General features: G+C 42.5%; 1 protein-coding gene across 6 annotated transcripts in view; it reads left to right on the top strand.

The window, feature by feature from the left end:
* Positions 1–27,396, top strand: part of ZDHHC14 (zDHHC palmitoyltransferase 14) — a 184,716-nt gene that overhangs the window by 124,889 nt on the left and 32,431 nt on the right. For 2 of the 6 annotated variants that reach the window (XM_073672411.1, XM_073672409.1), the window contains one exon: positions 17,208–18,503. The exons of 1 other annotated variant lie outside the window; for it this stretch is intronic. In XM_073672411.1, coding sequence (XP_073528512.1) covers positions 17,208–17,609 — 402 coding nt within the window. In that variant the 3' untranslated portion in view covers positions 17,610–18,503. Of the gene's footprint in view, positions 1–14,782; positions 14,958–17,207; positions 18,504–27,396 lie in introns of those variants that run through there. 3 more of the 6 variants (XM_073672412.1, XM_073672414.1, XM_073672410.1) reach the window with 3 other exon arrangements.

The following is a 27,396-nucleotide window of genomic DNA, read 5'->3' as shown; positions in this document are numbered from 1 at the left end:
GCTCTGCCGGGCGGCAACCTGGCGCTCCGTGCACACCTTTACTAAGTTTTATAAGGTGGACGTGAGTGCTTCCGCCGATGCGGCCCTGGGACGCAGAGTTCTGCAGGCGGCGGTGGTGTAAATTATTTCTTTATTTCCTTATTATTTTCCTTTATTCAGCGCGGTTTGCGCACTGGCCTAAGTTACGTGGTATTGGGGATGCTGCCACTATTTCCCACCCTTAAGTTTTGTACTGCTTTGGGACGTCCCACTAAGTAATGAAGTCTGTCTCCCTTCCTTCCCTTCTGCTGCTGAAAGAGGGATTTTGGTAAGAACTTACCTGTAAAATCCTTTTCAGCGAAGGAAGGGAGACACAGCACCCTCCCATGGCAGAGTTAGATTTTTTTGTGTTTTCTAGATGCTGCGCGACTCATTCCTGATGACGGTCATCTGGACTGGGTTTAGCGCTTTACGGCTCTTTTTCCAGCATCGCCAGCTCTACACAGTTGTCAGGTCCAGTAAGGTATGCCTAGGACTGTGTGTTTTTTGTTACATAACCTGTTTTCTCTCATTTCTGAACTTTCAGAAGGGGATGTGTTGTTCTGCTGGTGGGGTCTGCTCTTCCTTAGCTTGTGTACGGACTGAAGAACATGGGAGTAGGAGGAGCCTTTATACTGGAGGGGCCGGTCGTCACTCTTTTAATCTGAGGTGAACTATCCCTGTGGGGCTCCGCCTACCCACTAAGTAATGAAGTCTGTGTCTCCCTTCCTTCCTTCGCCGAAAAGGATTTTACAGGTAAGTTCTTACCAAAATCCGTCTTTTTCCCACAAAAATGTTTTTCAGCCCCCACTTTTGCATTTTCATAAGGGTAACAGAAGAAATTGCACTATGCAGTTTGTTGTGCAGTTTCTCCTGAGTTAGCAGATACCCATATGTGGGGGAAAACCACTGTTTGGGCGCGTGGCAGGGTTCGGAAGGGAAGGAGCGCCATTTGACTTTTTGATTGTAAAATTTGCTTGAATAATTAGCGGATGTGCCTAAACAGTGGAAACCCCCAACAAGTGACACCATTTTGGAAACTAGACCCCTCAGGGAACTTATCTAGATGTGTGGTGAGCACCTTGAACCCCCAAGTCCTTTACAGAAGTTTATAACATGGAGCTGTGAAAATAAAAAAATCAAACTTTTTCCACAAAAATGATATTTTAGCCCCAATTTTTTTATTTTCACAAGGGTAAGAGGAGAAAATGGACCACAAAAACTTTTGTGCCACTTCTCCGGAGTATGCCAATACCCCATATGTGGGGAAAATACAGTGTTTGGGAGCACGGCAGAGTTCAGAAGGGAAGGATCACTGTGTGACTTTTTGAACGCAAAATCGTCTGGAATCGAGAGCAGACGTCATGTCGCGTTTGGAGAGCCCTTGATGTGCCTAAATAGTCGAAACCCCCCACAAGTGACCCTATTTTGGAAACTACACCCCTTAAGGATTTTATCAAGTGGTATAGTGAACATTTTGAACCCAGAGGTACGACACAGAATTTGATGACATTAGGTCATCATATTGAATAAGTTGTCATTAGTCTTGAGCGCAAGTGCTCGCTACTGGAGTTTGCATCGGGTGCTCAGGTATGCACCATGTATCACGGGTGCTCAACTGAAATGCTCGAGTCCCCGCCCGCATGTTTCACGGTTATTAGACACCCCAAAAAAAGCATGCGGGGATCGCTCGTGCATGGCAGGCAATCCCCGTGAGGTTTTTTTGGCCACGAAGCATATGGGGCGGAGACGCGAGCACCCGCGATACTCCGTACATACCCGAGCACCCGATGCAAACTCAAGTAGCGAGCACTTGCGTTCAACACTAGTTTCCATATCGTCATCTTTTTTTTTTTTACTTTTGAAAAAAAAAAACAACCCCAGCCCTAGTGTTTATTTTTTACGCCGTTCCTAGTGCGGTATAAGTGATTAGACGACCTTATTCTTCGGTTCGGTGCGACTACAGCGATACCGGAATCATATTGGGTTTTTATGATTGACATCTGTCACACACTAAAAGACACATATTTTGTAAAATCTAGTTTTTGCATCGCCATATTTTGAGAGCTATAATTTTTCCATATTTTGGCAGACAGTCATGTGATGGCTCGTTTTTTGCGGGATGAGTTGACATTTTTATTGGTGCCATTTTCAGGCACGTGACATTTTTTGATCGCTTTCTATTCCAGCTTTTGGGAGGCAGAATATGTTTTTATTTTTTTATTCTACTCCGCATGTGGTAAGGTAGCTTTATTCTTCGGGTCAGTACGTTTACAGCAGTACCACATTTATATCGTTTTTCTATGTTTTGCCGCTTTTACACAATAAAAGCTATTTTATAGAAAAAATTATTTTTTTGCATCTCTTTATTCTGAGAGCTATAACTTTTTGATTTTTTGGCTGATGGAGCTGTATGGCAGCTTGTTTTTTGCGGGAGATGACGTTTTCAGCGGTACCATTTTTATTTATATTCGTCTTTTTGATCGCGTGTTCCATTTTTTGTTTGGCGGTATGATGATAAAGCATTGTTTTTTGCTTCGTTTTTTTTTTTTTACCGTGTTCACTGAAGGGCTTAACTAGTGGGACAGTTTTATAGGTCAGGTCGTTACGGACGCGGCGATACCAAATATGTGTACTTTTATTGTGTTTTTTTTTTTTTCATAATTATTGATGGGTACATTATATTTTTATTCTTAGTGGATTATTATTTTTTTATTTATTTTTTTCACTTTGTGAGTTTTTTTTTACTTTTTTACTTTGTCCCACTCTGGGACTTTCACTTTTTTATTCTGATCGCCTGCATAGCATAGGGATGGAGCACCATCCCTGTGCTATGCAGGCAGTCAGCGCTGCACAGTGATAAGATTGTTTGGTCATGCACTGCGCATGACCAAACAATCTTCCTGCTGTCTGGTGACCCGGATGTTGTCATGACAACATCGGATAGTCATGGCAACACCCGGGAAGCTGCGGCAGGCAGCGCTGGAGGCCAGAAGAGGAGGGGAGTATACCGATCACCTCCCCTTAGCCACCGCAATGCTGCGATCGACTTCAATCGCAGCATTGCGGGACTGCTCCCTGCACATAGTACCGGGTGTCAGCTGTGACAATCAGCTGACACCCGGCGGTAATCGCGCCCACACAGCCTGTGTGCCCAAGCGATCGTGATGACTTACTAATACGGGTCAGGCTTTTAAAGCCCAGGGCACAGACGTGTATTAGTACGTCATGGGCTTTAAAGGGGTTAAGGGACAGGAGTAAGCCGACTCCACCATCAAGTCTGTTCACAGTTCTCGGGGAATGGGAAAAATGCAAGCCGCCATGAAAAATAGCAGCAGGAGAGACGGTGTCAGAATCCTGAATCCAGGTTTCAGTGAGGGTCAGCAGGTTGAGAGAGTTGGTCAGAAAGTAGTTGTGCAGGAAAGTAAGCTTGTTGCATACAGACTGTGGATTCCACAGTGCACAATTGAAAGAGGGAGATGGAGTACAACTGATGTTAATAAGGTTAGCAGGGTTTTGATGTGAGATGGGGGAGGGGTTGAGGTTGGCAGAGGCTGGACTGGGGTTAGGAGAGAGATTCCCTGAAATGAGTAGTAGCAATAAAAAGAGAGAAAGCAAATAGTTTTTGGATTTGTGACATGATTTATTGTGCAATGTCTTTGGATAATATACGGTGAGATTTTTCAGGAAATTAAAAAGAGCATGGGTGATGGAGGGGGGATGGGGCGGTGAATGTGGATGAAAAAAGCACACAGGAATATGGATGCAGGAATAAAGTACATAGTTAGAAGAGAGTACAAAGTGTGGGTTACCTGACTCCTGCCCTGAATCACTGCCATTAAAATGACTGTCTGAGACATTTGTCTAATAGGACACTTTACTGAAGAGGACACGTACATGCACCCCACAAAGCGTGCACCCCTTATGATGCATCTACATTTATAGGAAGGACTATAGCATCAGGTGAGAGGGATTGTGGGAGCTGCTTGTGGATAAATTAACAGCTACTCATCACACCAGGGGGTGGAGATCTGATCAAAGACACTATGCCTGACACAGTATAACACCTTCCATCAGATAGATGTGTGTCCTTCCATCATTGTAAACTATTAGTAAATATTGAATAAAATGCAACAGATAACATAGCACAAATACAGCAAGCAGAGATGTTATACCATAAAAATTAACTATGTACTTATCTAGCATTTGCGCACTTAAAATGCTGCCTCCGCACCGCTCTGCAGTCTCACTAAGAATCTCTGTACTTGTAGTCCTACAGACAGCACAGCATAGGTGAATCTTCTAGAAAATTCTATAACAGACACTTTAGCTCTCAAAAACTTGGTCACATGGACCAATCACAGGCTACCCCTTTTTTTTCTATTTAGACAAGCTGTAACCCACCCACACAAACACAGATAATTCCCGACCAATTACACCAGGGTTTCGGTGTAAATTTCTGAAAGACGCGATTCAGACGGAAACCCCGGAGGAAGATGCCCTATAGTAAGGAAGATGGAGACACTGTTTACACCGTCTGGCCCATGATCCGGCGGTGTCCGTCTTTTTAAGCGTGCATAAAAGTGCAGTCCGACACAGTTTTCTGCACCTCTGCAAAGAAGGTCACTGCTGAATAGAGGCCAGACGAAGTCCAGAGTAACTTTGCTGCCTCATTATGGTGAAAGGATCCCTCAGAGGTCACTCAGAGATTTAGGCCGGTGTCACACCAGCGTGTAAATACTCAGCGTAGAGCGCAGGATAAATGTGAGCAGAGCAATACCGCAATCTTTGAGGAAAGGAAGGATCACCGATTGACTTTAGAACGCAAAATTGGCTGAAGTAGATGGCGGGTGCCGTGCCGTGTTTGTAGAGCCCCTGATGTGCCTAAACAGTATAAATTCCCCACAAGTGACTGAATTTTGGAAACTACACCGCTGAAGGAACTTATCTAGAGATGTGGTGAGCACCTTGAACCCACAGGTGCTTCATAGAATTTTATATTGAGCCGTGAAAATGAAAAAAATAATTTTTTTTCCCACAAAAATGTTGCTGAAGCCTGCATTATTATGGGAAGGTAGGATCCTGCTAGAATTAAAACCGCCTGAGGCTTAGGGGTGGAGTGCTCAGAGAGCCTTTGTATACAAATATAAAATGACTGACCACCAATTCCAAACAGAAAACTGACGCATACAGTTGCTTACTAAGAGTAGCCACTGAGCACTCCACACCTAAGCCTCAGGTGGTTTTAATTATAGTAGGATCCTACCTTTCCATATTAATGCCGGTGTCAGCCTAAGAGAGGATTTACACTAGATAGGTTCCCAGCAACGAGAGTCGTCTTAACATACACATGAATTGGCCAATTTATGTGCTAAGTATTCTCAATTATTCCTATTTTCTAGAGCAGTAAAGCAATTCAAATTTCATATATTCCATGTTTGCAGCGCTACAGAGTGCTACTTTATTTGTTAGTTATATATGGAGATGGCTACTCTTAACTGCACACACCAGTTTTCTGTTTAGAAGTGACCGTCAGTCTTATTATATTTGGAAGGGAAGGAGCGCCAATTGAATTCTGGAGCGCAACAGATTGCGAACTCCCCTGACATGCCAAAACAGCAGAAACCTCCACGTGACCCAATTTTGGAAACTACACCTCTTGAGGAATTCATCTAGTGGTGTAGTGCGCATATTTAACGCTCAGGCGATTCACAGAATTGTACAACCTTGAGCTGAGTGAGGGCCACAGTAACATTTTAATGGAAAAAAATGGTAATTTTGCATTAAGTTTTCAATTATCAAAAGGTATAATAGGAGAAATTGTGTAACATTTTGTGCTCCACATTCTCCTGTGTGTGCCAATACCTCATATGTAGTCGAAAACTACTTTAGAGGCACCGTGCAAGTCTCCGAAGAGAAGGAGCGCCATATTGTAGTGTACATTTTGCTGTAATGATTTGAGGGTTCCATGTCACATTGGCCCCTTACGTGCCCGAACAGCAGGATACTCCATAAGTGACCTTATTTTGCAAACTACACCTCTCAATAAATTCATCTAGTTGTGCAGCGATCATATTGTCACCACAGTTGGGTCACAGAACCTTACACGATTGGACGTTTAAGAAAAAATAACTTAATTTTTACCACAAAAAAATTAGTTTTAGCCTTAGCTTTCACATTTTCACTCTGGGAAATAGGTAAAATTGGTGCCAGAATTTCACGCAATTTCTGCTGAACATGGAAATATCCCATATGTAGCTGTACTATACTGCTTAGCCACATGACGAGACTCTGGAGGGAAGGAGCACTATTTAACTCTTGGGAGAACAAATTATCATAGAGTAGTTTACAGGCTCCATGTACAGAACCCTTAAGTTCCGGAAGAGCAGAATTCCCACATCAAGTGACCTGATTTGGAAATTACACCCTTCCAAGAATTTTATCTACAGTTGTAGTGACGACTTTGACTCCAAGGGTGTTTTCCAGAAACAAGCGTCAGTGAATGATGCTGAAGGGGTCATGCCATGTCAAGTGAACCAATTAATTTTTCCTCTATATTTTTAACTCGTTTGCGATTTTTTTTCGGGTAATAGTGTTACAGAATGCAAAATGTGAAGAAAAACTATATTTTTATTTGTTTTATTAGTTTTCAGAGTTTTGAAAAATGTGAGTTTCTTTGTTGCACGCCTTTACATTTCTCCTCATAACTCGGGCCAAAACCAAGATGGAGAACCGGAAAGAACACCATAACACTCACAACTGTACAGGCTTTCACTGAATATCACAAAAAGATCTTTAATATTTTACCCATTCGGACTTAAATGCAAAATTTTGAAGAGTTTTTTTTTTTTTTTTTAAAAACTATGATATAACATTTTCAAAAAATTCACATGTTCCTCCTATGCGCCTAGCCACCTCTGTACCAAAATTCAAGTTTGGATCTCAAAGGGATCATACTTCAAAAAATAATTATGTTAACCTTGTCAATTTGAAAATCTCATTACTATCTGTTCAGCATGTGGTTTAAAATTGTAGGGTCTATATTTTCCAAATAAAAAAAAAAAAAAAGTTTCATGACTTTTCCTGATCTTAAACTAGGCAAATCATTAGATGAATCTATAAGTGGATACAGTGAAAGGTTTTTACAATAGTGTTGAAGTGAGCTGAATTATACGTCGCAAGAAAGACTATCAATGAAAGTGAACGGTAAGAAAACTCATATCAACTTCTGCCAGAATAGGATTTTCAGAATTTGCTGACTCTGCGACCTAAGAATTGTCCTGGCTGGTGGTAGGGTGCACACTCTGTATAATTATGTACCGCACATCAGAACACTAAGCTTATGATTGAAGGAGGTCAGCTGAAAGATTTTCAGATTGGTGAGTCCAACCTTGTTGATTGTAAAGCATGGGTCTCAAATGTGTCCAGAAAAAAGTTCAAACTGTTAACTTAATATCTGCAAAAAATGTCCTCCAATAATTGCTCTCCAAGAAAAAATCTTAAATCGTTACTAAGAGCCTATGGTAGATAGTATAATTTATAAACAGTGCATATTTGGTGACAGATGGACTTTTAATGCTGTTTCTAAATGTTCAGAAGACTTTGCAGAACGTTTTTGTGACCAGCTGATAGTCCTTAAAGGGTTAGTCCTAAACCCAAAAGTAAATTTAAATTAATAGATCTTTAAAAGCTAATAACTTTTGTAATTTAAGCCATTGTAAAATTCCCTACCATTCACTCTGTACTGCAGCTTGGGATTCTATTACCTACTTTCTATCATGATTCTTTTGAGAATCCTCAGTGCATGATGGGATACTCAAACGAATCGTCATCTGCTGGCTGAAACTGCTGTCACTCCCCTTTCTGCCCTGAAATGAAACATCATTGAAGGGGAAGCGGCTGGGACATCCCAACACTCCCCTTGCTTTGTTGGCCACCCTGAAACGTAACATCATCAGTGAGGCTTGTTTCAGCCATGTCTCCCTTGTGAAATGTGCCCAGCGCCCTGTGCGTTGAGTCCAGCGTCCGGTCTGTTGTCTGCTTAGCCGAATAGTAAGTAATAAGCCAGCTCTGCTTACAGTAAGAAATAAAATACAAAAGTGTAGTTATGATACGAGTGCTCACTTCGTGATTCTATACCTGTTCATTTGTCCCCCAAAAAGTTTATTTCAGTGATAAAAAGTGAAATGCCAACCAAGGTTGAGCAAGGTCTACTACTTCTTGGATGGCTCTTATGCACAGTATAATAATAGGAAAAACTTTATAAATGTATGCCATCACAAGAAAGCTATTGGAGTGGAAGCTGAATGGCACTTTGGCACTTTTTTTGCCACCGCTCATGGCAAATGTGTGTGGGATTGTTTAGGAGGCACCTTGAAATGTCTTGCAGCTCGAGGTAGCCTCCAGAAGCCATATTCAGACCAAAGCTTATTACCCATGCAACTTTTCAACTGGAGTGCGAAAAACATTCCTAACATCAAGTTCATGTACTGCACAAAACACAGCTACGAAGAAGAGAATTTGTTAAAACATTGGTTTCTGGAAGCAGAACCCATCAAAGAGACTCTGCAATACCGCACTTTCATGCCATGTAGTGAAACCGAAATAAAAACGATGATTCATGACCGGAGCATTTTCCTTTTTTTGCTTTTTCGTTTTCTGCTCCCCTTGTTCCCAGACCCATAACTTTTTTTATTTTTAGGTAAATATGGCCATGTGACGGCTTATTTTTTGCGAGCGGAGTTGTACTTTTGAACGACATCACTGGTTTTACCATATCGTGTACTGGAAAACGGGAAAAAAAATTCCAAGTGCGGTGAAAATGCAAAAAAAAGTGAAATTCCACAGTTGTTTTGTTACCACATTCACTGAATGCTAAAACTGACCTGCTATTATTATTCTCCAGGTCATTACGAGTTCGTAGACACCAAACATGTATAGGTTCTTTTTTATTTCAGTGACGAAAAAAAAATCCAGTTTACTTTAAAAAAAAAAAAAAAAAAAAGCGCCATTTTCCTAGGTCACTGATGGGCGGGGTAAGTGCGAATCCGCCACGGCGCCGTTAAATGCCGCCGTCAGAGATTGACTGCAGTATTTAACTACTAAACAGCCACGGGTGGATCACGATGGGCACATGTCAGCTGTATAAATTAGCTGACATGTGCCCGGTTCAGTGCGGGCTCAGCGTCAGAGCTGGGGGTGCTGACGTGGTGCGTACCATTACATACCACGTCGGAAAGGGGTTAAACATATGATTAGGATGACACTGCATTTAGAAAATTACGCTTTGAAATGTGATCCTATGGTAATCCCAACTTGAATCCCTGAACAAATGTAACCAAAAACAAGTAACACACATGCATTTTTTTGCAAAATGTATAACATAGTGTTTCCGAAATCTCTCATCAAAAATTTAGAACTTGATGCCTCAAAAACAAAATATCAACAAACAGTCTGGTGACATATCAATTTTGAACAAAATGGTACCTTTCCCATCTCCCATTCTGGCCTGAGATATAACAAATGTAAAGTCATGCAAGCCCAAAATTCAGTTTTTTTAAAAAACTTTTAAAATTTATAAAAAATCAACTAATGAAGATAAAAATGTATAACTTATTATTTTTAATTCACTGAAGAATCACTTAAAGGGAACCTGCCACGTCCTAGTTGCTATGTACACTGCCCCCATTGCTTTATTAGTGGTGCAATGTGCATCACTAACAAGCTTTTTTCATTAAAGTTGGTGGTAGTATAATGATTTGATAGCATTATATACACTTTGTCCTACCTGCTGGTATTCATTCATAGGGGTGTGATTCTCTCCTTCAGTCATAGGCAGCACCGCATTCACTCACTGCCGACACCGCCCATGTATTTGAATACTGCTCCGGCAAGGTTGTGTCTAGATTGGAGTTGATTTTTTGAGGCCCTCACTCCAGGAACACCGATCTAGTCTCCATTATTTTTTTATGTATTATTCCACTTAACTGTATTTTCTTGCAAAATGTTACTATGTTATTAACTTATCTAATACATATGGTAGATATGTGAAGCAATTTTATGAATACTAGAGTATATTTTTCCTGCCATTATTTTTTTGTCCACCAACAAAATAAGTGAATGTCCTGATAGAAAACAGAATTAATTTCCATTCTATTTAGAAAGCGGTGTTACAGAATGGCTTGAGCAATTTCTTTCTGCTGACAGAAAGCTTTGGAAAGAACTGATACTCTTCCACCTATTAATCCTGTTATCTGGGATTACCATTCCATTCCTACGCACAGTCCAGTCAGTGCTGGCAGTGTCAGACTTTTTGGTAAGGTCTAGTTGTGATTTTATTTTAGAAATATCCAGGTGGTATAACACAGTTAAAGTGGTTCTCCAGCAATTTAAAAAATACATTTAATTAGTAAATCATAATCTATTAACTCTAGGGACTTAATCACTATACAATTAAATTAACTTCCTTCCTGTTGTACTGTCCTAGAATGTTAGGATTAATGCCTTTGAGCATGTGCCGTGCGAAGCTCCACTATGACTTGGACATGCCTATACCTTGTATTGTCATTGTGTGAGGAGCCTCTTCTGACCTCAACACCCCTGATGTCTGCAGTATTCGATTAGATACTGGATGGACATCATGTTCTTACCTCATCACCCCTGGTATCGCCAGTAAAAGATCAGAAAGACAGACGGGGTGGACAGCATTGTGATTGGCTTCTTACCCAAGCACGCCTGATATCTCCAGTATTCGATCAGATACAGGATGGATAGCAATGTGAGCAGTCTCTTCTAATCTCTGCAACTGTGGTATCACCAGTACAAGAATAGCCTCTGGGAGTACTACTTCCTGTCCATTGAAGATGTTGTCCACTACTTTTTCATTGATGCCCTATTCGTAGGATGGAAGATTGTCTGATCAGCCGGGGTCCCGCACCAGTCACCCCAGCTGATCAGCTGTTATTGGTACCGGTGGCTGCCGCTGGCCGTAAGTACTTGCGGTGCTTGGCCAGCTAGCTGTAGTTGCCACAAAGGGGTACTACACATCCGACTCCTATTCAGTTCAATGGAGGCAGATGTGTAGTACCCCACGGTGGCCACTACAGCTAGACTGCCAAGCACCACAAGTGCTTCCGGCCGGCGGCTGCTGCCGCTACCAATAGCAGCTGATTGGTGGTTGTGCCGGGTACAGGACCTCGGCCGATCAGACATTGATGTCCCATCCTACGGATGGGGTATCAGTGTAAAAGTCAAATGCACAACTGAGTCCGCTCACCATTCGGCGTGTGGAGCCAAAACGCCTCTCCTGGATCCGGTCAGAGAAGCTACAGTAACTCAGATGAGAAAGGAAAGGATAATCCAGTGTATAAGGCTTGTTTCTTAAAATAAAACATAGCTTTTTATTGTGCCCATTAAAACATTGCTCCACACCAATTGTCCATATGGTGCACTACAAAGATTAGGACCTACGCGTTTCTACTTTTAAGTCTTAATCATTCTATCAATGTAAAAGTAGTGGAAAACTTCTTTAAGGAAGAATGTGGGTTGGGGGGTGGAGGGGAAGTTTCCTACTGCACATGCTCAAAGGCTCCTGTACTTAAATTTAATTCCATAGTGATTACCTCTCCATATAAAACAAATGAGATTTTCTAATTTAAAATATTTAAGACTTTATTTAGAAATTTCCTTCAGTTTAGTTTTTTTTCTACTCCCAGTAAACCCCTTTTTAATGTAGAGTTAAAAGAAAAGCTAGTCCAGAGATATATCAAAATAGCTGACAATTGCCAGGCACCTCAAGGAGAACACCATGCAAGCTTAGCTTCTTTGTACCTTCAGCCCAGCCAATGAAACAATATTCAAGGATCAAAGGCACCAGCTTCAAACCTAGTAATAAAACAATGTAGCAACGTCTCGGCCATATTGCCTTTATCAAGCAAGACCAGGGGAATGTCACGGGTGTGTCAGGTTTGACAGTCATACGGGTTCCAGCTGTAGAAGGTCACTGTGTTTGGCCTTGCAAACATCTTCCTGATCCTTTCATGATCCCTCTTTCTCTAGGACCCAGTGGTGATCCTCACCTTGCTTGGTGATTAGACGTTTAGGACCCAGCGGGGATCCTCACCTTCTGCTGCTAATTACCACACCTTTGCTTTATCCTTAAATACTCAGTTTCTCCAGAGAGTTGCTGGTGATAGTGTTCATATCTATTCAGGCTTGGAATTCTAGTAGTCAGCTAGAATTTTCTTGGAGGTCCTTCATGGATTGTTGCCTTGTTTTCCCCGGTTTCATCTTTAAGGTAAGTATTTTCCCTTGTTTGTTTCCCTTGTGTGTACTTTAGTTTGCAGTGGGGCTGACTAGTGCTTACCCCTCCCACTCCCTACCTAGGGCCTAGCTTTAGGGTCAGCTAGGGCCAGGTTTCCTGCTTGGCGATAGGTGCAGAACCTATATAGGGTTCCCCTTTCCCCACTTGTAGAGCTCCCTTTCCTTTTCCTGTTATACGCTGGGTTCTCCCCATACTCAGCGTGACAGGAATAAAAAAGCTCCTATTTTTGTCTGTTATTCTGTCGGGCTAAAACTTCCTCTTTTTATTTATTCTATGTCTGATGCTTGGACTCTTGGACATTCCTTCTAAGGGCTCGTGCACATGACTGTATTTTAGGTCTGAATGCGAACTGACAAAACATCTGATTGCACTCGGACCAATGTTATGCTGTGGGTCTGTGCTCATGTCTGATTTTATTTCCTCTGACCGAGCATAACAGTTGGAGCCGCTTATCGCATTGTGACCATACAAGGGAGTCCATGGAAAATATTGGACTGCACTCAGATGATAATCTGAGTGCAGTCTGATTTTCAGACTGAGAAAATAGAGTAGAAGGAGAATTTTTTCCATATTCTCTTCATCCAAGAGAATCGAATTACACTATGATCAAACTCTGGTCAGCGTTTGATCAGTGTTATTAGCATAATCGGCCTGATTCTCTCTGATGAGAGAATATTGGCTGGTGTGACCCTAGCCCAAGGCCTCATTCAGACATCCGTATTGCACATGTGTGGTATCCATTTTTTTTCGTGGTGGGTGGTTCACTGATACAACATGTACCCATTATAGTATATAGTGCTGTTCACATGTCATGTTTTTAACTGACTGTGTCCTTTGAAAACACACGGAAATATGCCCCTTTTTTTTTTTCAGTTGTAAGGATGAAAAGGCCAGATACAAGTCTGAGTCTGTGAAAAACATGTACAGCACATGGATAGCATCCATGTTCCATCTGTGTTCTGTCCTTGTTTAACATTGCAAGGTATAGGAAAATACTTGGAATATATTCCTTTAGCCATGTGTGAAAAACACACTGATGTACAACTCTGTTGACTCTAATGCCTTCTTTTTTCACGTACGTGTTTAAACACGGACGTGTGAATGAGGCCTAAGGCTGTAGTTTCATACTTCAGTTGTATCCGGACGGTTGTTTTGTACCTGAGCCAAATACAATTGATGCCAGAGTTGTGCACTTTTTGATTAGTAGTTATGTTAGTAACAGTTCACAATTGCTGCATGCAAAGGTTTGTGATCAGCCTCTTCTGCTAATCCAGCATGACAACTGATGTACTGGATAACTATCCCAGTCAGTTTTTCTTTTGCATTTCTGTACCATGCCAGAGGGAAATAAAGGCCTGATTAATGAAAACAAGGCTTTAACATCTGTTGTAACCTAATCAAAGTAGCAGCACTGGTTAATCGAAGCAAGTCAGGAAGGAAGTGTGCTGCTCTCCACCGTTTTCTTGATTGCTGGGATGTGACACTAATCTGCAGGAAAGGGAAGTATGCATTATGTGTTTTTAACTATATACTCTGTGTGTATTATGTATAAATATTTGTGTGTATGAGAAATGTGTATCATATAACACCACTATATTTTTGTGGTGTAGTTCTACTATACGTGTCGGGACATGAAGCAACAGGAATCTTTGCTTGGGGTGCATAAGTGCCTAGCTACATCTCTTAAGAGGCTCTGCACTGTGTATTCATCCAACTGAATAGGCCTTGAAAAATTAGCTGAAGAAAGGTATTCTCAAGTTATTGATTGCCTTTAGTTAGACAGCTTGAAAATATGCAAGTTTTTCAATTGACTTTCGTTTTCGATCTGCTGTCATTCTTCTGCAATAATAGCTTTTTTTCTTACATAGTGTAGAGCTTCTTTCCATGGAGCTCGGCTACTATTGCCTGCATAGACCCTGGCCTAGAGTGTGCCGTAGTTGCATTCCAAGAGAGGTGTTAACATACCAGACAGCTTTCTACAGTCCATTTTATTTCTATGCTGCAGTTAGCTGCTCGCCTCCCTCCCAGCTCCTGACAAGATCACCAGCCCCCAGCAGCCTTCTCCCAAAACAGGTCTCATAATCATTCTCTCATTTTCATGAGCTGTGCTTGTTCAAATGCCCTCTTATCTCTTTGTAAATACAGTGACAAGAGTGTACATTCAGAACAAACCACTGATAGCCGAGAGATCAGTACAAGTTCTGTTTGAACACATTCAGCTATGTTTACATGTGGGGTTTTTGCACCATTTTTTTATCTTTCCGTAATGATGCTTTTGGCTACAGGAAAAAAAACACTGCAAGGATATGTTCACAAATTGCATTTTTGCATGTTTGTTTTTTTTTTCTGCCGCCAAACCCTGTATAAAACGCATTTTTCAAGTGGACTGCATGTGTGATTTGTCTACAATAATGAAGCTAGTTTTATTCACCAAAAATGCAGCACGAATGTGTTGCGTTTTTGCTCTCATTGTTTTCTATAGGTGAAAACGCTGCAAAAATGCTGAAAGAATTGATATGCGGCAGACTTTCAGAAACACTGCAGTTCTCAAATTCTGCCAGGATAAAAAAAAGTACCCAGTGCCAAGTAACCTTCGGCATCCTTTACATGAACCTAGGTAAATTTAGATCTACCTAGTCACCTTTACAATTTTTGGGTATTGCTGATCTCATCTGGCACTTAAGTCATATTATGACTGTTGCTGAACAATCAGTACATTTAATTTATATAGCCACTTGCTATACTTTGGAAGTCTGAAAAAACATGCATTGCATTAACCGGTCATGCAGCTAGATGAGACTGAAAGTATGTTGCCTTTTAACCATGATAAATTATGCATGTATATTTATTGTTACAAAGAAATGCATCCCATTTTGATGGCTATAGTACTGCTACATTTTAGCATCTAGTAACCTCTAGACAAGGGGTCTCAAACTCAGCTGGGTATATGGGCCGCACGCGGAAAAACATTTAATTTGGGGGGCCGCATTATTTGCATGACAAAGTGACATTTTTAGTGATACCATTTTTTTTTCTATGCACCTCTTCAACTGGTCCCCATGTTGCAGACACGTCCCCCCCATGTTGCAGACATGCGTCCCACCCCCCCATCCAGGTCCCCCATGTTGCAGACATGCCCCCCCCCCAATCCAGGTCCCCCATGTTGCAGACATGCCCCCCCCCCATCCAGGTCCCCCATGTTGCAGACATGCCTCCCCCCATGTTGCAGACATGTGTCCCAACCCCCTCCTCCCCCCATGTTGCAGACATGCCCCCCCCTCCCCCCCCCCATCCAGGTCCCCCATGTTGCAGACATGCCTCCCCCCCCCCCCCCATCCAGGTCCCCCATGTTGCAGACATGCGTCCCAACCCCCCCCCCCCCCCATGTTGCAGACATGTGGGGGGCCCGTCCCCCCATCCAGGTCCCCCGTGTTGCAGACATGCCCCCCCCCCCCCCATCCAGGTCCCCCATGTTGCAGACATGCGTCCCAACCCCCTCTCCCCCCATGTTGCAGACATGTGGGGGGCCTGTCCCCCCATCCAGGTCCCCCATGTTGCAGACACGGTCCCCCCATCCAGGTCGTGTGTGTCCGTCCCCCCCCCCCCCCTTACTGTGTACAGGTCCCCTGTGCTGTATTTCACATAGACTTGACAGAAAAAAAACATTATTCTCACCTGTCCTCCATTCCCTTGGTGTCCTTTCTGCAACTGTGTCCCGCAGGCACATAGACCACTTAACGATCGTGGTTCGCTCCAGCAGCCGCGGACATCGGCGCTGTAGTTCATTGTATTGCCGCACAGATACCGGCTCTCTGCACAGCAATACCAGTGTCAGCCGTCGGCCTATCAGAGGCCAGCAGCTGACATCTGCGTATGGCAGTGATGTCATGCTGCGCTGGGACGCAGATGTCAGCTGCTGGCCTCTGATAGGCCGACGGCTGGCACTTGTATTGCTGTGCAAAGAGGGGGGTCTCTGCGTGGCAATACACTGCAGTACAACGCTGATGGCTGTTGCTGGAGCGAGCCGCGATCGTTACAGGGTCTATGTGCCTGCAGGCCGCATGAATCAGCCCGAGGGGCTGCGTGTTTGAGACCCCTGCTCTAGACCCAGAATCTCCACAATTCAAGTTAACCAAGCACCAGAAGATCCTATTGGGGATCTGAGAAAAGTCCACATGAATTATAGGGAGGTGGGATCTTGGTCTTAGAGCTAAAAAGAGAGCACATCACAGCATCTCAATGGAGCAGTAGTCCTAGTTGACAAATTGCAAGTTTGAGCAGTATATTGAATCAGTATTTAATGGCTAAACTAGAGGTAGATGCAAACAAGAGAAGACTTGAAAATGTTTCAAATACATTTCCACATTGTTTCAGATTCTGCTAGTAATTTTTGTAATTTTTTTTTTTACTTTAAATGCAGCCTTTAGTGTGGCTGCCTCCAAAATAATCCCATCCAGAAAAGTGAAACTGATTTTAGAAGCAGAATTTTAGCGGCACTTGTGAATATCCCTTTTGGCTTGTAAATAATATAACAATGTCATAATAAGGCCATATTGCTTTTGATTTCTTTTTGGGTGGTTCTTAAATCAGTATCTTGGAGCAGGTGTGCACCTTTGCAGTTGTAGTTGAATCCACTAGGTTTCTCTTGATCCCAGCATGGCTCCTTCTAGGTTCCCTGCTCTGAGTTAAGAACCATGATTGTATAGCTTTTGAAAACTAATTCTAACTCTTCTGTATTTTCTCTTCATACCTTTTTATCCTCCTTTTTGATTTAACAACCTTTACATTTGCCCGTATTTTTATTTATTTTCTTGGATTTCCCTTTCTTTTCATATTTGTATTTTTTCCATACCCTTCCGTTCTGCAGTGTGACCAAGACCAGTGCATTCAGAGCACAAAATTCGTTTTACAGGCTGCAGCCACACCACTTCTTCAGACTGAGCCAACAGTAACTACTGATGAGCCACCATTACCTGGGAAAACCTCCATAAGCGCACCATGTGCTTCTTTAGCTCTTGGCCAACCAACACCTCCATCTTCTATGCCAAATTTGAACTCAGAAACTGTTTTAACAGATATGATACCTTTAAAAGAGGATATCGGAAACCATCAGTTCCTAACGCCCGATGAAGCGCCATCACCACCAGAAATGCTGCCAGCAAACAGCCCTGTGACTCATAGCCATACTATGCATGTTCTCAACCTTGTCAGCCAAGATTCTCTGCATGAAGACTCTGTGCGTGGACTCATAAAACTTAGCTCTGTCTGACCAACTGTGACTCTGCTCATCTTACAACGCACAAAAAGGTCAAACCCTGTGATGGGATTGCACTGTGTGATAATGAAAATGTCCACTGTACAGTGAGAAACTCTGCACAAATAAATTGCTGCCCCTTTGCAACTCCTCTTTTGCCGAAATAGATTTTTTTCCCCCTTATACTTAATTCATAAGTCATAATTTTTAAGCAGTTATTTGGCTCCATTTGGGAAAATTGTTGGAGTGGCTTGTAAAGCCGGAAATCTATTGTGGATACCTAGTGTGGCCCTACCTGTGTATACATAAAATGCCCTTTTGTTCCCTTCCTAACAGGGGGATACATTGGATTTCAAAATGCACATTTTGTTTTTGAACAATTTAATTTTTTTCCTCATACCAATCTTTTTAGAGCTCTAACCTTCTCAATATAAATTACAGCTTTCACAGTGTTCTGAAAAAGTAGAGTTCTCTTTTAAGATGAACCAAATAATGTCCATTCACCAAGGCTTCAGTGCTGCATTTTCTGTTGAATAAGTGCTGCTTTTTTATGTCTCAGAGTATTGGGAAAACTCACTTTTTTCTGTTTAAAGAACATCTGATCGAAAAGGGCTTACGTTGCTGAATGACAATGCTTTAAGTTAATCACTTATATAAGTGTTTAGATATGGTATATACCATGACAGGTTCTTCCCAATTATGTGTGAAGGCATTAAATAAAGTAACTTTGTTTTCATTCTAGTCTCTGAATTCTGTGAATATCAATAAGCTATTTTTTTTTTTTTGCATATTCAGCTTCATAAATATTTGTACTTAACGGTTTCTTGTAAATGATTATGTTTGAGAAAAAGTAATGTAACTTTTTTGACAAAATATAGTGTTTTGAATAAAGGCGTTGTTATAAAACTATATCTCTGAATCCTCTCTGAATGGTCATGGTTTGCCAGCGGAGAGAAAGCAGGCTGCAATACAAAAAGTCATCCAGGTATTCCATCCAAATATCTATCTGATGCCACAATAGCAATTAATGGTGCCATATCGTTAGTCAAGCCAATAAAATAGCCATCTTATATTCTTAAAGGTTTTGTGTGGCTTTGTTTAGATAGTTTATCTGTCTCTTGCAACACAATACAGTAAATCTTAGCTTCCATATTTCTTGTAAGTCTGCCTTTCGACAGGCCCACCGTGGCGGGAAAACAGTTGATGGGCTGAATGTAAGCCGATTAGCGAATGTGTAATGGCCTGTTAAGACAGGCCGCCCACACTTCTATGTGCATAAAAAGTATGCCCAGAAAACACTTTTTTAAAGAAGCTGTCCTATTAAATTTTTATTTATTAAATGTGTGTATATGTGCATGTAATTTAGTGTGAGTATATTAATATACTCGCCTAATGCTCCTCTCTGGTGTCCAGCGAGCGCCATTCTTCTCCTCTTCACAATGACGTCACCAAAATTGAGACTAGCCAGCTCACCCTATATGTGACCAATAAGTGTTTCTTACTGTGCTGTTCCCCCAGAGATGATTACTATTTACCTATTTGGTTTGTATATCTTATAAAATAAGTGCATTTGTTTACCTGCTAAATGTATTATTATTATTTATTATTATTATTATTATTATTGCCATCTGCTGGCTAGTATTTGTTTACTGCTCACTCTTGTTCATTCCAATTAAGTTGGTTTAAATAATCATTTTCACATTTAAATTAACTTTGCTTGCACAATTAAAGAACAGTTTATATATGTGCAGTTTCACCTCAGATCACACCTTTTAAAGAGACTTTGTATATTTTACGCGTTATAACCATTTTCCACAAAGCAACGGTCACTCATACTGGAAACGCTGCAATTCACTCAAAATATTTTGGGAATCTTATTGGAGTGACCCATAGGATGTGTACAGTAATTTTCGCACCCAAAAATCAAAATGGCTGAAAAATGTCCTGCACAACCTCCCGGTGCTGAAATATAGCAAATGCAACCTGATTCCTGAATATTATGAAGAGCAGGAAGCAGAACCCATATTTGCAGCAGACCAAAATCGCACAACCAATGTGCTCTCTCAAACTGACGCAGAAAGTAATAGAAAACTACCATACCACAAAAGATGAGCTCTGTGATAACCTGGAAGGTCTATGGGAACGAGTCGCCTCCCTCAGGTCGGGTTTTCAACCTTACAAAAGTGATGCAGTGAGTTTACAAGATGCTATTAGATGGCTGAACACAGTTCACAAAAAGATACAAGCGACTGCAAGGTATGGAACCTTTCTAAAAGACTTCTAAACAGAGAAAGAGACTCCATGGTGTTAAGGATAAAGCAGAACTCCGTACCACTCATTTGCAAGAAACCAGATTGCATAGATCAAATTAATCAAAACATTCTTCTCAGTGATTCAGATAGTCTTGCTCAAGAAGTTCAGTCCCGAGTGATAGAATAGTGGAGGCCCGCATTAATGCAGAGGAATCCAAAGTAAGATGTTTCTTCACAAAAAAGGAAGCTCAAGCCAAGAAAGCAGATGCAGAAGCCAAAAAAGCAGAGGTTCAGGCAAAAAGAGAGAACAGAGGCTCGGCTAAAGATTCTTCATACAGAGATGGAAGAAGAAATCACACTAGCCAAGGTAAAAGTACTTGAACAAGCATTGAGGCAAAGTCTCGATCCAGTTTGCCTACCACCACAAGAATAAGATGACCCAGTTGATTATACCAGTGACTGTGCAAACAGTCATCTGCAATGACCCCTATTTTTAGCAACGTTCAATGCTAAAACTTCAAAGTCAGCGCTACCTGTGGTGCCGGTGTCGCCCACAGTACCCACACAAAACCAACACCCTAATGTGCCCTCTCAAGGACAGTTAATATAGCAAGATGACCATAAGGTGCTTTCTGGCCTGTTTCCACAGCTCAAGCAGCAGTCATCAGAATCTCCAAAGGCTAAACCACAGCTCAACCCTGCAGCAACATAATTCTACCCGGGAACATCTCACCCCTTCACACCCAACAGCTTAAATGCTCAAGGAGCATTACAAGTTAACACTGCAACAAGGAGTGACAAATCAGACATGTCTGCATTTGCCAGGTTCATGGTGAGCAGGGAGCTAATCAACACCAGTCTCTCAAAATTTGACAACGGTGCTGAGAACTACAGAGCCTAGAAAGCAACCTTCAAGGCAAGGCTGCTATTGCCAACCTCAATCCATCTGCAGAGCAGGTAGGTGTTCGATCTCCTGATCAAACGGTTGGCTTTACAAATCGTATTGAGCTTTAGGACAATCAGGAGTAGGTCTCGCTGCTGCCTGGCAGAGACTTGAACGAACCTTTGGCAATGCTGAAGCCATTGAAAGGGCCTTATTCAAGAGACTGCAGACCATCCCAACGATCAATCTTAAGTAAGTTGACAAGCTTCTGGACTTGTGATCTGCTCATGGAATTGGAATTTGCAAAAAGAAACCCTCGTCTGTCTCCATTGTTTTATCTGGACACTGCCGATGGAGTGAACCCAATTGTCACAAAGCTGCCACACCGTTTACAAGAGAAGTGGGCAGCGTAGGTCTCAAGATACAAAAGTAAACAATGGTGCAGCGGTGTCAGGGAGTCATCAGGTGACGGCTTAGACCGTTGAAACGCGTTGTGGCAGTGGTATTGGAGGAAGAATAAAAGTCGGTTGCCATCTATTAAATTGTCCAGTATTCCTTTGGCGCTCCCTGAGACCGCTGCACCATTGTTTACTTGTGAAATATCTCCATACGGAGCCAAAGCTGCAGGAGCAGCCGGGCATATTTGGATGTTTGAGTACCTGCGGTTATCCAGCCACCGGGTAAAACTACTGAGGACCTGCGGCGACGTGGTATCTGGTCCGGCAGGATCGTGTGACCACTTGAGGAGCACGGAGTTGCAAGGCAAACACCCACAGGACGGTACTACAAATAGAGGTGACCCGGAGCCTCATTAATCACACTCTTAATCTTGGTTGTGTAGACGTGCACAACCATTACAGGTGAGTGCACTGGCACTTTTTAAATTATATAAATAGCCCTGTGAGTCTACACATGCGCCCTTTCTTTTCTTTTCGCTCAAGATACAAAAGAGCACACAATGTCACTTTTCCTCCATTTTATTCATTTCTGCAGGTCCATGGATTAACAGGCCCAGATGAGGAAAGACCCAAGCCTTGATTTCCTGGAGTTTAATACTGCAGCTCAAGCAGCAGCATCATCAAAGTATGAAAGTGTCACACCTAAACATAAACTTTTTCAGAGGGAGCATTAGAAAGACCAACCTGCCACCACCTGTAGTACCTACTGGTAAACATTACATTACCTCGTCAGGTGACAGGTCTTTCAATCGTGAATGTCCCATTCATAAAAATAACTACACTCCCTGAACTATTGCAGAGGATTTAGGTCAAAACCATACAGGAGCACAAGAACATCCTCCGTGCATTTAGGTCATGTTTCAGATGCTGCGCCTCATTGGAACATATGGCCAAGGACTGTAAATCTGCCATTAAGTTTGAGGAGTGTTGTAGCGACAGACACGCCTCAGCTATGCATCCAACCCCACCTACCAATAATGCACCGTCCTGTCACCACTAGTCCCTCTCTAAGCCATGGCGAGGAGCCACAAAATCACGCAGACTCTACTACAACTGTTTCATGATTGGCGGTATGTGGGGAGGGCCAGAGCTCCAAATGCTGTACCAAGATATGCCTAATCAGGGTTTACCCAGAAGGACAACCAGAACAAGGCAACAAAAATGTATGCTCTCATTGATGATCAAAGCCACTGGTCCCTAGCTGGACCTAAGTTCTTTGAAGCGTTTGGAAAAAAAAAAACAAAACCCTACATTCTGAACACTTGCTCGGGCCGCATAGAGACTAGCGGAAGAAGTATTCATCACTTATCCTATCAATGGTGACAAGTAAATACCCTTACCAATGCTGATCGAATGTTTTCAAATACCTGACCAAAGGGATGAGATCCATACCCTGGAAGCTGCATTTCACCAACTACGCTTAAGGCACCAGCGTTATCCCACCTATAGATATAGACGCCGAAATTCTACTCCTACTTGGCAGAGACAACTTAAGGGTACATAAGGTGTGTGAACAGTGAAATGGTCCTGACTATGCCCCATACGCTCAGACTAGACTTGGGGTAGGTAGTCATAGGAAACATGTGCTTGGATCGACCAGGAGTTGATTACTTTAAGACTTGCGTGTGTGAGGACAGATGTACAACCTTTCAAGCCGTGCTCTTGTTACTACTAGGTGAAAGAAGTCTCCAGACTTCATACAGCTGCCTGACGCTATTCCTTCCCCCACTCTGTCGACTTGGGAAGATCGGTGTTTCACAAAACTAATGACAATAAAGAAGACTTGACAGTAGAAGATGGAGAAGTTGTGAAGATAATGGACAGTGAGTTCTTTAAAGATGAAACCAATCCCTGGGTTTCTCCCTCACCCTTCCGAGCTACCAGGGTAAGGCTCCCAAACAATCGAGAACAAACTTTGTCCTGATTCAACTTTCCAGCGTATGCTAAGCAGCAAGCGCTATCAGGCTGTGTGCCCACGTAGCATTTTTCAAGCGTATATGCTGCGGAATTTCCGCAGCTATATGCTGCGGAATTTCCGCAGCGTAAACGCTTGAAAAACGCATGTATATCCGCACCCCATGGTCCCCAATGGGATTCCGCAAGTTCTATGCACATGCTGCGGATTTTTCCGCAGCGTTTATGCCGCGTTCAAAAATCCGCAGCATGTCATTTAATTTTGCGTTTCCGCAAGCGGAATTGCCTTTGTCCAATGCATAAAAAACGCAAGGCAATTCCGCATGTGGAAAACGCGTGATAAACGCGCGAAAAATGCGCGATAAACGCATGCGGAATTCCGCATGCATTTTTCCGGGAGAGGACTTGCATTTATGCAGCAGAAATTTTCTGCTTCATAAATGCAACGTGGGCACATAGCCTCAGTGGGGTCGGCCGAGTGCAAACATGCCGAAGAGTGCTATGCCGGTCAGCTCCGGATGTGTTGGTTCCCATCGATCGAAAATACCGCACCAAGGCTAGATAAACGAGAGTCTGTTTAGAGTGAAGCAACAAGCGAGAATTGAGGCTCTGGTTGCAAAGAAAGGCAAAACCGCGTCAGCGCAGTCACTGAGTCACAAGCCTGAGACAATTCAGATCATCACTAGCGACCTAATCTGGGACCTAATTGTGCCCTCCGAGGACCCCTCCGGCTTGTCCTTGATCATAACCAGCAGCCAGGACTTCTGTTGCACTAAGGACCGTGCGCGAGTCCTGAACAAGACAGAGCTGGAGAAAGCAATTCATGCTATGATGGAAGAAAGAGACTGTCATTGATGCAACTAATGATCATCACAACTTCATGAAACAGAAGGAGATGCTCTGCAAGACGAAAGAAAAGCAGAATACAAGGCTGAACAGGAATAAATGGAAAATAAGACAATATGTTTAAGTGTTTATTATTGCATGCTAACATGCCTTTATCATTACAGGTCTTCAGACCATATCCAAAGGACATTAGTTCAATAGTGAAATCCCTAAAGGAATTTCAGACTGGGAGTGTGCTCTTCCCCCAGAGATAATTACTATTCAGCTGTTTGGTTTGCAGATCTTAGAAAATAAGTTCTGCATTTGTTTATCTGCTAAATGTATTATCTCGCTATGTCGCCATCTGCTGGCCAGTATTTGTTTACCGCTCACCCCTGTTCGTTCCAGTTAAGTTGGTTCAAACTGAGCGTGGCTTTGCATGGCAGTTGATGGGTCACTTGTTCTATCAGCCATTTTATAGCCAGAGTTGGTGTGAGACTGGAATCACTTGCTGGGCTTGTGAAGTTATCAATTTCTGACCAGCAGCAACTGACCTCAGCGGCTTCAGAGAAAGCTAGTGTTGTACCGACAAGTATTAGGCTGTGTTCACACGATGCGTATTTCATGCGTTTCCGCGGCGTTTTTGCAGTTGCGTAAACGCCGCGGAAACGCATGAAAAACGCATGGTAGAAGGGAAGCAATGTTCCCCAATGGAAATCCGCATGTGCTGTGCCCATGATGCGGATTTTTCCGCAGCGTTAACGCTGCGGTCAAAAATCCGCAGCATGTCAATTAATTTTGCGGAAACGCGGCGATTTCGCCGCCATTGACTTGCATTAGAACGCGCCAATTCCGCAAGACTGCATCTGTACTTGTGTAATTGGTGCGTTCTAATGTGCGGATGGTACCCGGGTGTGGAGGAGAGGAGAGTCTCATCCACACCCAGGTACCATTAAAAAAGCTGTAAAAAGAAGAATAAAATAAAAAATAAATGTATTCTTACCTTCTGTCGGCCCGCGCAGCGCTCCCGCTTGGTTCCCGGCACTTGCAGTGAGTTGTAGGACCTGCGGTGACGTCAGAGTCATGTGACGGGTCACGTGACGCTGACGTCGGCAGGTCTTTCAATTCAAAGTTGCCGGCGAGGGAGAACAGATTGAGCAGGACAGCGCGGGCCATCGGAGGTAAGTATATACACTCTCGGTTCACACTGTATAAATCCATGCTGTTTGCATGGATTTATATAGTGTGACCTAGTTATCAAGCACTTTCCAGGTGATGCTAACATCGCCTGGAAAGCGCATGTGAATCTGCATGTGGATCCGCATGTATTCTGCAGGAAAAACGCATGCACAATCTGCATGCGTTTTTTCTGCCAGGGAGATGCAGAAATGATGCAGAAATTTTCTGCTTCATTTCTGCATCGTGTGCACATACCCTTAGGCACATGGTGCGTTTTTGTATGCCTTTTTGCTGCGGCAAATCCATTAGGATTTGCCCCCCAAAAAACACATTGCACACCTTATCCCAGCATTTTCTATGGGATTTTGGAAGATCTGTGCACGTAATCAGAAATTTTCTAAACAGGATTTCATGTGCAGAAAAAGAAGCAGCATGTCCATTCTTTGTGCAGATTTGCCTGCGTTTTTCCTATACAAAGCATTGGAAAAAACGCATGTAAATACTAAAAAGCATTAAAAATGCGTGGAATTTCCACAGCATTTTTTATGCCAAGAGGTGCAGAAATGCTGCAGAAATTTCTGTAAGCTATTCCTGATCGCGCGCACATATAACCTTACAGTGGTGACCAAAAGTTTTGCATTTTTTTTTTTAAAGTGTGATAAACTTCTGTCTGGTTGTTGTTGCTATTTCCCTGGTGATGAATTGAAAGTGCATGAAGTTGTTGTCATGCAAGGCCTTAATTTTAACCAAAATGCTTTTGAATATAGGTATGGTCATTTAATTAAAGAAAACTGACTGCCAAAAGTTTTGCATATACTATTTATTGATCATAACATAGCTATGGCATTGTAAACAATTAATTACTCTAAGTATTTTGTAGTATAACCTCTTGCTTTAATTACTACACCACAGTGATGGGGCATTGAAGCCAATAAGGGTATTCAAGACATCTTGAGGGATCTAGCTCCATTCCATTTGCAAATCTGTAAACAATTCATCTTTATTGCTATGGGTAAGGGCCCCAACTCATCACCCTAACTCATCTCAAAGGTGCTCTATAGGGTTTACATCAGGTGATTGGCTTGGCCATTGCAACAGGCGAACTTGCAAATGTTGAAAACTAAACAGAAAAAAACGTATGCGGATTGTACATGCGTTTTCCTGCCAGGGACATGCGGAAATGGAGCGGTTACCCACTGACATTTCCGCATGCGGATTGACAAGCACTTTCCAAGTGATGCTAATCACTTGGAAAGTGCTTGTGGTCACACTATATAAATCCATGCAACCAGCATAGATTTATATAGTGTGACCCAAGAGAGGAGGTAAAAATAAAAAATAACATATACATTACCCTCCGATGGCCCCCGGTGTCTTGCTTCACTCCGTTCTCCCTTGCCGGCAACATTGAATTGAAAGACCTGCCGACGTCAGCGTCACGTGACACGTCACATGACTCTGTCAGCGCAGGTCCTTCAACTCACTCTAAAGTGCCGGGAACCAAGCAGGAGCGGTGCGCGGGCCGACAGAAGGTAAGTATACATTTATTTTTTATTTTATTCTTTTTTTTTACAGATTTTTTAATGGTACCTGGGTGTGGATGAGACTCTCCTCCCATCTACACCCGGGTACCATCCGCACATTAGAACGCTTGGATTACGCATCTACATATACAGTGATGCGTAATCCATGCGGTCTAATGCAAGTCAATGGCGGCAAGAACGCCGCATTTCCGCAAAATTAATGGACATGCTGCGGATTTTTGAGCGCAGCATAAACGCTGCGGAAAAATCCGCAACATGGGCACAGCACATGCGGATTATCATTGGGGAACATTGCTGGCCTTCTACCATGCGTTTTAATGCGTTTCCGCAGCTGCAAAAACGCATTAAAAATGCATCGTGTGCACACAGCCTTAAAGCTGACAACCATTTGCTTCCTGTTTACTAAAATCACCAGGAAAATGGTATCACAACAACCAGATAGAAGTACTCACACTTTAAAAAAAAAAAAAAAAGCAAAACTTTTGTCTGCCACTGTGTTTCTGTATCCAGTTTTAAATAAATCAAGTTTTGAATCGCACCCTTGCTGTGGTTCTATATTCGAATCTACAGACACTGAGCCTGCGCTGGTTCTGTAGTAGGCTGGTTTATGTAGTAGTGCAATAAAAAAAGGATATCCAGCATGGTTTTATCAAAAATAGAAGTTGCAAAGATGATTTGTAAATTTGACACTGTCCTTTCCTGGACTTATAAAATGTAACTTCCTGCAGCCCAACCAATAAGAACTGT

This window comes from Phyllobates terribilis, unplaced genomic scaffold, assembly GCF_046119375.1.
Source record: "Phyllobates terribilis strain yellow unplaced genomic scaffold, ASM4611937v1 Scaffold_3__8_contigs__length_932513732, whole genome shotgun sequence".
Classification (NCBI taxonomy): Eukaryota; Metazoa; Chordata; class Amphibia; order Anura; family Dendrobatidae; genus Phyllobates; species Phyllobates terribilis.
Note: the sequence above shows the minus strand (reverse complement) of the source record. Positions and strands in the feature narration are given on the sequence as shown.